This window comes from Equus asinus, chromosome 21, assembly GCF_041296235.1.
Source record: "Equus asinus isolate D_3611 breed Donkey chromosome 21, EquAss-T2T_v2, whole genome shotgun sequence".
In the NCBI taxonomy this organism is placed as follows: domain Eukaryota; kingdom Metazoa; phylum Chordata; class Mammalia; order Perissodactyla; family Equidae; genus Equus; species Equus asinus.
Genome location: NC_091810.1, coordinates 53,234,723 through 53,247,476, shown reverse-complemented (window position 1 = coordinate 53,247,476; position 12,754 = coordinate 53,234,723). Strand labels below are relative to the sequence as shown.

Below are 12,754 nucleotides of genomic sequence, written 5' to 3'. Positions count from 1 at the left end.
CCCTGGTTTTGACCGGTCCAGAACGAGAGTCGGAGAATGTTGGGCCTGGTAATGAGCTACCAAGGAAAGCCAAGTATGTCCTTCCTGTCTGTAACCTCCCCAGATTAGAGATGTCTCCCACACGTCTGCCGAAGCCTACCCAGAATCCCTTTTTTCCCCTTGTAGACCTCATCCTGTTGTGTTTGTTTTTCACCTTTGGTCCAGTGTGGTCACTTTGAGCTTCTGGCGTCCCTTTTCCATCAGCCTTTGATTCCTTTTTTATTTCAAAGATGAATAAAATAAAGGCGATGGAATATAAGAAATATGCCAAAGGAGTGGTATAGTTAGTGGAGGTCAAAGGAGCTAAAGAATCCTGGGGGCTGTAATGCTTTGAATGCTTCCCTAAGGAGGTGGAGTTGCTCCCCTAAATCCGTATCAAATGTCCCTCCTGTATCTTTTCGGGACTCATTCATTCATTCGTTCATTCATTCAGCCTAGGACTGAGCTAGACTCAAGGGATAGGAAAGAGCCTACCCTTATATAGCTCCCATGCTAGAGGGAAGAGTCAGAAATTACAGATCTATTTGTGTGTTTATATGTAAAATTGTACTTAGTGCTGTGAAAGAAGAAAAATCAGCAACCTGATCTAGTCTGGGAGGTCAGAGGAGGCTTCAAATAGCGTTTGAGCTGAGCTCTCAGCATGACTAATTAAGCTTGAGCCTTCCAGAAGGAAGGAATGGTGAATTCACAGGCCCTTAGGTGGAGGAAGCATGGAGCCACAAGGGTGGGCTTGGGCAAATGGAGGACGATTAGGTTGCAGAGGTGACTAGAAGCCTGATCCTAGGGGTCTTAGAGGCTCAATCACTTCTTCATGGATCTTGAAAGGTAATAATTTCTTGACTTCTCTGTATGGTACTCTTAAGGCCCAGGCAATGTCCAGCACTTGACAAGTACTCAGTTAACGCTGAATGAGTAAGGTAGGCCTTAAAAGGGAGATGAGTTAGACAGTGTTTTCATTTTTTAAATTAAAGCTCTCACCAGTACCATGGACATATTAGGGCCACAGTTGTTGGTAAGTGCTCTGTTCTGTGTATTGCAGAGCCAAGCAGAGTAACTCCCTTTAAGTAAATCTCTTCATCAGGACTGTTAACGTGGCCACAACATTGTGGAGGAGGGAAACAAAATTCTGTATTTATGGAGAAGCAAAACAGAATTTACACCGTCTAAATAAAGATTAGAATGCAGGTGAATGAGCCTACCACAGGATCTCCACTGATTCAGTTCTAAAATTGCCTAAACTTTTGTTTCGTTGATCTCTGAGTGCCAGCAGTGCACCTTAAGCCACGCCTAACCAGAATACTGTTATTGCCCACACAGACCTAATCATTTTTTGTTTTACTTTTCATCTTTGGTCCAGTATGGTCAGTTTCAGCTTCTGGCATCCCTTTCCTTTTAGCCTTTGATTCCTTTACTGTTTCAGGGATATTTCATCTTGTTTTGGTGGTAGTTAGAAGCAGTTGAAATTAATGTCGTGATGTGTGTTGAGGATTCAGCTGCTAGTAATGGTAACCAACAGACTGGCTCAAGCAAAAAATGTATGTATTAGGAGACATACCCCACAGGGAGTAACTCTACCCCTAGGCCAAAGAGGCCAAGGGAGGAAATGATGTTATTGATGCCAGTATTAGCTGGGACTGAGGAGGAAGAGTTGCCCAATAGAAGTTGTAGGCTTGGGTTGATGCAGGCACTGTCAGATGTGGCCACAGGTTAGAGGGAGAGGGAGAACATTGTCTGATCTCCTTCTGGTGTCTTCCATTGGCCATAACCAACCAGAGGCCAGCAAAGGGAGTCCAGGTGATGCAGTTTTGGGGGAGTCAACCTGGTGCACAGATTAGGGCAGGGAAGGATGGAGAATGGATCTGAGGTGGTAGGGAAGGGTAAATGGGAAGGTTGATATATCAATATTTTTTTTCGTTCTTTCTTTTTTTTCTTTGTGAGGAAGATGGGCTCTGAGCTACTATCTGTTGCCAATCTTCCTCTTTTCTTCCCCTCCCTCCAAAGCCTCAGTACATAATTGTATATCCTAGTTGTGGATCATTCTAATTCCTCTATGTGGGACGCCACCACAACATGGCTTGATGAGTGGTGCATAGGTCCGCACCCAGGATCCGAACCAGCTAACCCTGGGCTGCTGAAGCAGATTGCGCAGACTTAACCACTCGGCCATGGGGCTGGCCCCAATAAATCAATATTTTAATATATGATTTAATTGGTTGCTATTAAGTCTCCTCTCAGCCTTTGAAGATAACAGTCCTCAAGGTGAGTATTTAAAATAGTCCTGAAAGTAAGTATTATTATCTCTACTTTACAGATGAAGAGCTGAGCTCAGACAGGTTAAGTCACTTGCCCAAGGTCACACAGGAAGTGTGTGGTGGAGCTGGGATAGAAATCCAGGTCTGTCTGATTGCAAAGCCCATGCTCAACTCTCACGCCACTTTCCCACTGCAGTGAAAGTCATTGTCTTCCCTTCCTTACATAGGGATCCAAAGGCAAAGGCCAGAGAGAATCCCCACTTCTTCTACTTCTCTTTCTTTCTCCTTTCCTCTGAAAGCGTGTGGGGGAACAGAGAGGGGGAGGGGAAGTTCTGAGCCCTGCCCCCCGCCACCATTTTTCTAGACCTTAAATAGTATATGACATATATTGCTGTATTGTTATCTTTTAAGGTAGTATTTTTCCCAGGTTGGTTATAAGTTCCTTTAGAACCCTATTTTACATTTGTTTGTACAGGTTTTGTTTTACTAACTTGTTATCTCAAACTTTTTTTTCTCTGTTTACAATATTCAGGAATTTGGGGACAGATTTCAGAATTTCCAGAACTTAGGATTTATCCTCTTTCCAGGTTTTCTTAACTGCCCAGATGTGTGATTTCCTTGTCCATGAGATGATATTGCTAATCTCCATCTTAGCCCAGTGATTCTGAAGCCTTGAGGTGCCTTTTGCTCTCCCACAAAGTGCGGATTCCCAGACTTTACCTGGCCCTTCTGAACCAGAACCTCTGGGGCTGGGCCTAGGCCTGGGGCCTGGGAATGGACCTTTTCATAAAGTGTTGGGAGAGTTTGATGCAGCCACCAGACATTGGCCCATGGGCAAGCCATGGGCCTGGTCCAGCCTCAGGTCTACTGCAGAACTCTCTGCTCCCTCCTGCCTGAGGTCGTGTGGTCTCCCACCTCTGTGTGACTGAGGACTTGGAGTGAGGCTGAGCAGGGTTCCTTTCCCAGCTCCACCATTCGCAGTGAGAGTGATTTTACCTGAGGAGCTGAGCCAGCTCCTCCTGTGTAAAATGAGAACATGTCCATCTAGGGGCAGAATGGGGAATGAAGAGATAAGAGAGTATCGAGCACCTGGCATGTGGCCAACCCTGAAGAGCTATTGGCTCCCTTTCAAATTTGTTTTTTCTATCAGAAGTGTGACTTTTTCCTAAATATCCACATTATATCCCCAGTTTTCATGGTGACCCATTAGGGGTTTGGCCTGTGACTGTTGAGATGTAAGGTCTTTTGATTTGGAGGGCTAGAGATTGTTACGTTATCTCAAGAAAGAGAAAGTTTGTGGCAAGGGCTAGAAAGTCCCTAAGCAGTTCTGGGGCCCTGCTTCTCATGGGTTCCACCATGGATCAAGTGGTCTGTGTGACTGTGTGCCTGACTTTATGTCTCTGGTGACACCTCCACTTCTCTCTGCTGAAGTATATCCCTTCGCAGCCACTTGCTGTCCAGTTTCCCTTCCCTTTGGTAAAATCTGTCCCCCACCTTTACTTCTGTGTGGCCTGTCTAGCTTCCCTCCATACCATGACCTGTCAGCTCCTTTAACTCCCTTCTTCTTGCAAATATTTCCCAGATCAGAGCTCAAATTCCAAGGAGAGAATCAGTTTCATGCCAAAAAGAGCTGGTGACTCTCTGGGTTGTCTGCCCTTGGATCAGGCCCCTGCCGCTGGCCCTGGCCAACTGGAGGTAGATGGTGACTCGGTTATGTGGCCTCAGAGCTGTAGGCACAATAGGCTTTCCAGAATTCTGCCTATTGGTGCCATAGCCATGACCTGACATTAAACTGGCCTCATAGTTTCAGCCCGGGCCACAGCAATCGCTTAGCCCCACCGAGAGAGATTTCTCTTGGGGCCCTGTCAAAGCTATTTCATTGAATTTTTCTTGGCAGTTGAAGGGAAGTGTAGCTCAGTTGATGGTTTCAGATTCTTTTCTGCAGATCTAGCTTTAATTGTAAGTGTTGTTTGGGGAGCAGCACAGAGGAGGGAGAACAGGGCCAGCCTGGTCTTCAGCTGTGAGATTGAGCAGTCAGTATTCAGCTGCTCAGTGCCACCATGCGGAACTAGAGGCAGCCCGCAGGACTCTTGATTTTGAGCCCCGTGCACTTTCCATTTACAGACCCGTGGCGTAAGAAGCCTGCGCCTAGGCACTTTCAAGATGAGTGGAATCACATCCTTTCAAAGGAATGCGGGACCACTCGACAAGCTTGGCAAGTGAAACAAGGATCAACATTAGTTTTGCCTGCTGTGTCTTGGGCCTGCAAAGCTGGACCAGCTGTGGTTCCTTTCCAAAGGAGGGCTGCTTTCTAGTATGGGAGGCATTCTGGTCTCAGTTCTTTCCTAGCAAGCTCTGAGGTATTGGACCAGTCAAAGCAAGGAAATACGGGGGTAATGTCGCCTCACAGGACCACTTTGAGTCTAAATCCTCTCAAGTGTGGTGGATTTTTAGAGATGACTTGTCAGCTTCTAGTAAGGAGTAATGGCCTGGGTTACCTGGGTATGAGGAAAAGCAGCTCTGGGTTGAGTTGTATGTCCTTCCACTCTGTCACTAAGGAGATTGAAACCTGGCGCCTCAATGTCCTTGTCTGTAACCTCTCTCCAGGGCTGTTTTTGAGGGTTCGGTGAGCTCATGCATGCCCCCAGAAGCAGGGGAAGGGAACTGCTATCGGGGGACTCCTGTGTGCTACTCTGTGCTGAGGGTTCCCCTTAAGTGATTTATGGCTTTTGGATTCTCATAATTCTGTGAGATTGGGTTAGTCCTGCTTTCTAGAGGAGGAGACAGACTCAGCTGTTGATGAACTGACTTTGTCGAGGTCACAAAGCTGGTATGTGACAGCAGAGATTTACATATGGGTTGGAGGTGATGCCGTCATGCCACACCCAGCTGGCAGGGTTGTGATGCCACGGTAGCAACTTGAAAGTCACCAGGAGCCATTCCAGCGTCCGAAAGCCCTTTATTTAGAAAGGAGCCTCGTCTCCTCTGCTGGGAGGACAGGGCTCTGCTCCATGGTGTTGGCCATCACCTGTTCACATGTCTATTGATTTTTTAAATGGAGCTTTCACTTCAGGGCAGCCTCTGTTTAAGTTTTCACATATAAATTAATTCCTTTGCTCCTGAGTACTACAGATGAAGACAAATTGTGGTAGGGTGTCAGGCTCTGAGCCAGGCCAAGCAGATTTGGGTAATTTCCTAAGCATTTTATGAGGAAAATGAGATTAAAAAAAAAGTTGACCTGGGTACAGTGATTCATGGGCTAGTTCATTTGGTTTTTTGGTTTGTTTTTCTCCTATTTTGGCTGCTTTTTTCTATGAAAAAAAAATTATACTCTATGTATCCTTGGGAAGGAAAATTGGTAGCTTTTGTTTATCTCTTACTTGTCGTCTGAGCCTTTCCTACTGAGCCTTCCCCCGGGGGCAGAAGATGATTTAAAGGCTAGAAAGGCATGATCTGGTGAGGCCCAGTTTTCTGACACACCCGCAGTCCCATCTTGGAACAAGTGGGTTGTCACTACAAAGGGTTGTGACTAGATCTTTCCAGAGCGAGTGGTATTTTAAAGCAGTAGTCGGAAGCCCTATAACCTTGTGGCCTCCCTTCTTAGAGAGTCATTATTACCATCATCAGGACCAACTAGTATAAGCCAGGCAGTTCATCCTTTGAGGGAGACCTGTGCCGACTCTTGTTGTACAGTGAAGAGACCCTTTGGAATGCAGGAGGCCATGTGGAATTGTGGTTAAGAGCTCTGGCTTGGAATTCAACTGCTACTTACTGGCTTTGTGACCTTAGGCAAGCCATTTAGCATCTTTTGACCTGTTTCCCCATTTCTAAAATGGAATGAAAAATATCTATGTGATAGGAAGATTATAAGGATTAAATGTGTTACCTGTGTAGTGTTCTTAGCACATTATCTAGTATATAGTAAATGCACATTAAATAGTAACTACTAGTAGTTTTTGCAAATAATTGTGGATGTTTTAATTTATAGATGTGTAGAATTCGAGAAGCACCTTTGAGGTCATCTCATTCAATCTCCATCTTTTACAAATGATGTAACTAGTACGGAAGTGGAAGGGACTTGTCCTAGGTCAAGCAGCTAGTTAACGGCAGGACCAGGCCTGGAACCCATGACTGATGCTCCTAGTGATTGCTCACACTTGTACATATCTGCAACCTCTAAAAGATTCCTTGTGAATTATGTTTCTGGGCCAGGTTGTCACTTTTCCTAGCAGGGCATACCTAGGGGATGGGGTAAATGGGGGTTGGGCTAGGTGTGGGAGGTGGGTCAGAGATTGGCCCAGGAAGCCTTCATGTTGTGTGGGTGGGGTTGTGAAGAGACACAGTTAACATAGTTTGGGATCCTCCAGTGAGGAGGGATCACCTGATGGAGGGCTACCCAGAGGTTCCTTCTCCTAGACTTGAAATTCTGTTGCTTTCCAAGTGCATGCCTCCCCAGACTCTAGATAAGGATTGCCCCCAGGGAAGGAATGGGCTGGGAGTGGGTGGGCTGCTAAGGGACTTCAGCTGGACTTATGATGTTTATTTTCTCTCCTTTAACAAGAGTTGAGAGAGTAAAAGAGCTGAAACAAACATGACAGATGGTAGTAGTTAGTACTATGTGGTGAGAGCATGCAGTGTTTTGCTTTTCTATATTTTAATTTCTCAAAATAAAAAAGTCAATCACATAAGCAATTAGCCAGGCAGTTTAAAGATAAGTTTGTGACAGTTGCATACTTGAGAAGTGTTTTTTTAACGTTTCGAGGAGCATTAACCCCTTTGAGAATCTGATGAAGTTATTAATTTTTTCCTGGGAAAAAAAGTGCTTTCAAAAAATGTTTACAAAGAGTGAGGAAGATTTCTATGAGCTGATGTGGAGTGATTTCCTGCGTATGTATTGTTAAGTGTTTAAAAAAACAAGTGAAGCGTAAAAGAGGATGTGTAGTATGCCACCCTTCATGTAAGAAAGAGGGGATCTAACAGTAGTCGTGTGTCTGCTGGTTTGTGCAAAGCAAATATGGGAAAGGTGAGCCAGGAACTAAAAAGACTGGTTACCTGCCTGCAGTGGGTGGGAAAGGGGTAGTAGGAAAGGGGGCATGATGAGGGGAGAGTACCATTTCTCTATGCACACCTCTTCTGATAGCTTTGACTCCTAGAACCGTGATAATTGTCCACATAGCCAGGAAGTAAATAAGAAATGAAAAGTAGCCAGGATATGGGGGACCCAGACTGAAACAGGGACAGTTGCAAAAGAAGCTAACGGGTACAAATGAGTAACAGCCACATGGAAGGATTGGGGAAGACAACTGGAAAACAGTATGTGGAGTGGGCACTGTAGGCTAAAGACGGGAAGAGCTATACCCAGATAGTGTGTGCTGTTAGTAAATTTGTTTCTCACCAAGGTGTGGGTTAGCAACTGTGTAACTACTTTATGTGAATACTAAGATTTAACAAATACATAAATACATTGTAGATAATGAGAGCCAGGTTTCTCCTTATCTGAGAAAAAAGTTACAAATAAGACAAGAAGGAAGGTTAGAACCAACCATCAGTATAAACACATGGCTTTTCATTAGATTTGTGGAGAGAAACAGAAGTACATATGGGCAAGTATCTGTATATGTGTGAGTTAGTGCACACGCACGTACGTTCTAGCTCTGTCTACTGAGAAGGTCTAGAAGCAGCGACACCCCAGTAGCAATGAACTTACTTAGCACCCAGATCCTGGTTTTTGAGTTCTCCGATAAAGGGAAACAGGGCTCCTTAGAGAAAAGGCTGATCCCAGGCTGGCGCAGGGAAAATACGAGAGACTGGAACATCTTGTGTTGTCAGAAGTAAAGGAATGCTCAAAAAAGATTGGAGGCGTGTTGAAAGAATGCAGGAACCAACACAAAAGAGCTCCCAGTGGACAAATCTGGAACAGTTTGAACCACAAAATAAATAATGATAGTAATGGATTAAAACCACAGCATAAAATAGATATCTCTGGGTTATACAGATACAAGTAAATAATTGAAGATGTGAGTAAATGGGGAAAATGGACAGGCAGTGTGTAGACCACCCTGAAACTATCTTCTGCAGCAGAGGGCGGCAGACTTTGCCTGTCGAGGGCTGAAAAATAAAGATTTTGAGCTTGCAGGTTGTACGTACAGATGATATCACAGCCACTCAGCTCTACCGCTGTGGTGTGAAGGCACCCACAGGATACCTAAGTGGATGGGCATGGCTGTGTTCTAATAAAACAATTTACAAAAGCAGGCAGCCCTCAGGCCTAGGTTTGTTGATGTCTTAGAGAATGCGTGTTTTAGAAGATATCAGCTAGTTACTTTTAGCTGTTTACAGAGTAGATCTTAGTGAGTTTGGGGGGTAGGAGGGTTACAACTGAGAGTCGTCTCCTGTAGCTCTGACAACACATACTTCTTGGTGCAATTTCAGAATTGCAGATTTGGAAAGAGGCAGCTTACTTTGTCTCTTGTTCAGATTTTGCTTACTTTTGTGTGCCTATTCTGTTTCATGGTATGTAGCATGGACTTTGCACTTGGACCAACCTGGAATGGGAACTAAGTTTGCTTTCACTAGCTGTGGGACCTCAGATAATTTGCTTAACTTCTCTAAGTCTCCGTTTCCTCATATGTAAAATAATAAAATTGTTATTAGCTATGAGGACAGAATTTTGGATGATTCACTACGAGAAAAGGAGATGTTATGCATATTTCTCTAGGGGAGAAAAAAGGAGTGAATCAGCTTAGGAGTCTGTCGGTGGTTTGGGATGACAGCCTTAGGACTGTGGTTGTTACACTTAGGAAGACCTCCGCGTGGATGGCCGTGGCTGTGAGGATTACCGATGTGTCGACGTGGAAACCGATGTGGTGTCCAACACCAGTGGGTCTGCCAGGGTCAAGCTGGTGAGTACTGTGGCCGCAGCCCATGCCCAAGTGGAGAATGAGTAGGCCCGAGGGAACCAGCTGCAGGCCCCTCAGAGCTTTTGGAGTGCAAATTGTTCTGGGGTATCCAAGACCCAGGCCAAACTCTGGGAGGGGGTCTATCTAGATCTGAAGGACCCCTCACCTTCTCAAAAGGCCACTTCCAAGTCCCAGCACTACTCCTAGGAGAGTCCCCCCTAGGAGGGCGTCTGTCTGGGAGAGGAGGGAGGTGGTTGGGTGTCTGGCTGCCTGCCCTAAGTAAGGACCCTTCTTGCATGTGTCTACAGGGTCACACAGACATCTTGGTGGGAGTGAAAGCAGAAATGGGGACGCCGAAACTGGAGAAACCAAATGAAGGTTACCTGGAGTTCTTTGTTGACTGGTCAGTACTGTGCAGATGTTTTTAAAGAGTAACAATTTAAAAGACGAAGATTCAGAGAATGAACCTCTGGTTTCCCATTGAGTGCACTTTTATCTTGTATTTAATCATCATTCATCCAGCCAGCAGGTATTTACTGAGTTCCTCTTACGTGCTGGGCACTGGGCTATGTGCAAGGAGGTGTTGGCTCAAGTCTGGCGCTTGTCCAAATCACCTGGCCCTTGCTGGGCCTCATTTTCCTTGTCTGAAAAAGGAGGGCGTCTGCCAAGCAGCCCAGCACTTGGTGGTTATGAGTCAAGTGAAGTGATGGGTGTTACAGTGCTTTGAAAGATATCAAACATAGATGATAAGGATCATTTAGTCCAAAATGTCCTGTTTGTCTTCCTGCTCTAGCTTTGCAAAAAACTTTTCGTGACTCGCTTGGCAGAGCATGGACTAGGGCCAGCCAAGCCGCCTGACAGGCTCAGGGAGTGGCAGCTAGGCAGGCAGTGTGGGAAGAGCAGAGACCTGCAGTCTCCCGTTGCTGGCTTCCTTCTGTGCCCTGCTGTGTGACCTCAGGCTAGTTACTCAGTCTGTCTAAATTCCTTTATCTGAAAAATGGGGATAATGATATCGTTGTGATGATGAGGCAATGAAATAATGAAGATTGGGGCTGGCCTGGTGGCACAGTGGTTAAGTTCAAATGTTCCACTTTGTAGGCCCAAGGTTTGCTGGTTCGGATCCCGGGTGCGGACGTGGCACCGCTTGGCAAGCCATGCTGTGGTAGGTGTCCCACATATAAAGTGGAGGAAAATGGGCATGGATGTTAGCTCAGGGCCAGTCTTCCTCAGCAAAAAGAGGAAAATTGACAACAGGTGTTAGCTCAGGGCTAATCTTCCTCAAAAAAAAGAAAGAAAGAATGAAAATAGAGTGAGCCCCTAGCGCAATGATGGGCTGCCAGTAGACTTTCAATAAATGTTATTTTTCTCCCTCTTGTTACTTCCCCCTTCTAGGGGTTGGGGCTTTTTATTGAGTTGCTGGCCCAGTCTCATCTCCTATCTGTAACTTCACTTCTAGCCAGGTAGTGATAGCAGGCCTTCTTGAGGTGAGTAAGCATCTCTCCTGGCTCATGCTGGGTGCAGGTATATAGTATTGGTACAGTGTTGAGTCCCCAAGACCACCCACACATTCAGAGATTTGCTGGAAGGACTCACAGGACTTAGCGTATAGTCGTGCTCATGGCTGAGATTTGTTACAGCAACAAAAATGCAGCAGCATGTGTATGATGATTCTGCCCAAGAACACCCGTTAGAGACTCAGCACCCAAGATTTTTATTGGGGATGGTCACAGAAGCACCCTCTGCTTAACACATACCAGAACTCCAGGCTCCTGCGGGGAAAGCAGGTGTCCTGCATAAACCTTGTGATTTGCACACACAGTCTAGGCACAGTGGACACAGTTTACTGTTGACTGGGAACACTCTGGGAGCCAAGTTTCCAGATGCCAGCTGAGGGCCAACCTTGCACGCAGGCCCTTCTAAAGATGGCAGCCTTCGGCTTGCTCTGTGAGCCCTTTTCTGCACAGATGCTAGCCCACATTTGTGTAGTGAGTTACAGTCTTCCACTGTTCCCTTCAAACACAGAAGTCGATCCTTACAACATTCCTGTGACACAGATGACATATGGAGTTCAGAGAGGGTAAATGACTTTCCTAGGATCACAAAGCTAGTAATGCCAGCTGAGGTCTGTCTGACTCTGAATCTTTGCTGTGTCTACTTCATGCAGCCTGCAGAAGTCAACTTTAGAGGGATATTGTGCTTAGAGTTCCCAGAATGTATCTGTGTTCATCTTTCTGGCCACTTTTCCTTCCACTCCAGTCCTGTCCTCTGCCCTGGCCCCCCAAGCAGAACCTGGTTCTACCCAGCTGCTCTCACCAGTTTGAGCTGTCCAGTAGGATCGGCCCATCCTTTAAGTTGCTGTGGATGATGGCAACCTCACTCAGGCCTCCAACTTGTCCTTTCCTTTGCTCTTGGAAGAAAAATCCTCCCCTGGCCTCGATCTGCCTAAGTGAACACCATAAACAGTTCGTCGCTGAGGAGCAGACACCATGTGAGGAACGGTAGTTTGCTTTCCTTTTCTTCCTCTTCATTATCTTCCACCTCATTCATCTTAGGCAGACCAAAGACAGTCAGCCCAACCACACCAGATGCTTGGTATAGGTGATGTGTTTTGTTGTGGCTCTGTCTGACCATGATGCCAGGTTCGCCTGCTGCTCTTGTCCCAGCTGAAAGGGAAGGGTGAAAAGAGCCTTGGAGCTGCCTCCTCCCAAGATCTAGCTCCTAGGAGGAGCCTCTCTCTCCTGGCTGAGAGCGGCTGCCTGCTGGTCTCCTTTCCCGTTTTGTAAGTCTCAGGAGAACACCAGTAGGCCTAGAAGCTGCGGTTCCCAGGGAGTTCTCCTGCATCTGTTTCTCAAGATGGATGATCTCAGTGTGGCACACTTTAGTGTCTTTAAATGGCACAATTAGTGTCATCAGCCCAGCAGGTAGAATCACCATGAGAGATTCACAAAACCCCTTTTTCCTACAGAGAAGGGAGAGGTTACCAAGCACCACTGGCTCCCACCTTTATCAGAACCACATTTGAGTCTTCTGGTAAATTTTAATTGCATAAACAAACCTCTTTATTCTAATCTGGTGAATAGGAATGGCTTCTGGGCACCTGTGGCCGTGCCCTGCAATAAGGGTGCTGTCTCTGCTGGAGAGCTCAAGGCACTGGCCCATCTGCAGGCTGAAATAGTTGTTACCCAGTGGGAGGAAAGTAATTGGGGGGCAGGGTGTCCCTCCTGCTGGTCTGAGCCCAGCTTGACTTAACTGCTTATCAGCAACTTTCAGGTTTTAATTATTTAGATTTCCAGTGGTAGAGAGTTCTCAGAAAACTAATTACTTTTCTGCTAACTCGTTCTACTTCCCTTTGCCTACTTGGAATAATACGTGGACCCTGGGGTAGATACCACCTCCAACCCCCATCATTCCTCCTGTGTCTTGGGAATGATGCCCTTTGGAAAGTGTGCCAGGCTGCACCGACCCTGATCCCCATACCAGTGGAGTAGTAAAGATTTGGGGTTCTTGAGCTCTGCTCCACAGATGCGTGGCAGCACTTTTCACTAAACTGGGAGCAAACTCAGA

General features: G+C 46.1%; 1 protein-coding gene across 5 annotated transcripts in view; it reads left to right on the top strand.

The window, feature by feature from the left end:
* Window positions 1–12,754, top strand: part of EXOSC7 (exosome component 7) — a 32,319-nt gene that overhangs the window by 757 nt on the left and 18,808 nt on the right. For all 5 annotated transcript variants that reach the window (XM_014852439.3, XM_044754893.2, XM_044754891.2 and 2 more), the window contains exons 2-3: window positions 9,092–9,193; window positions 9,499–9,593. In XM_014852439.3, coding sequence (XP_014707925.1) covers window positions 9,092–9,193; window positions 9,499–9,593 — 197 coding nt within the window. The remainder of the gene's footprint in view (window positions 1–9,091; window positions 9,194–9,498; window positions 9,594–12,754) is intronic.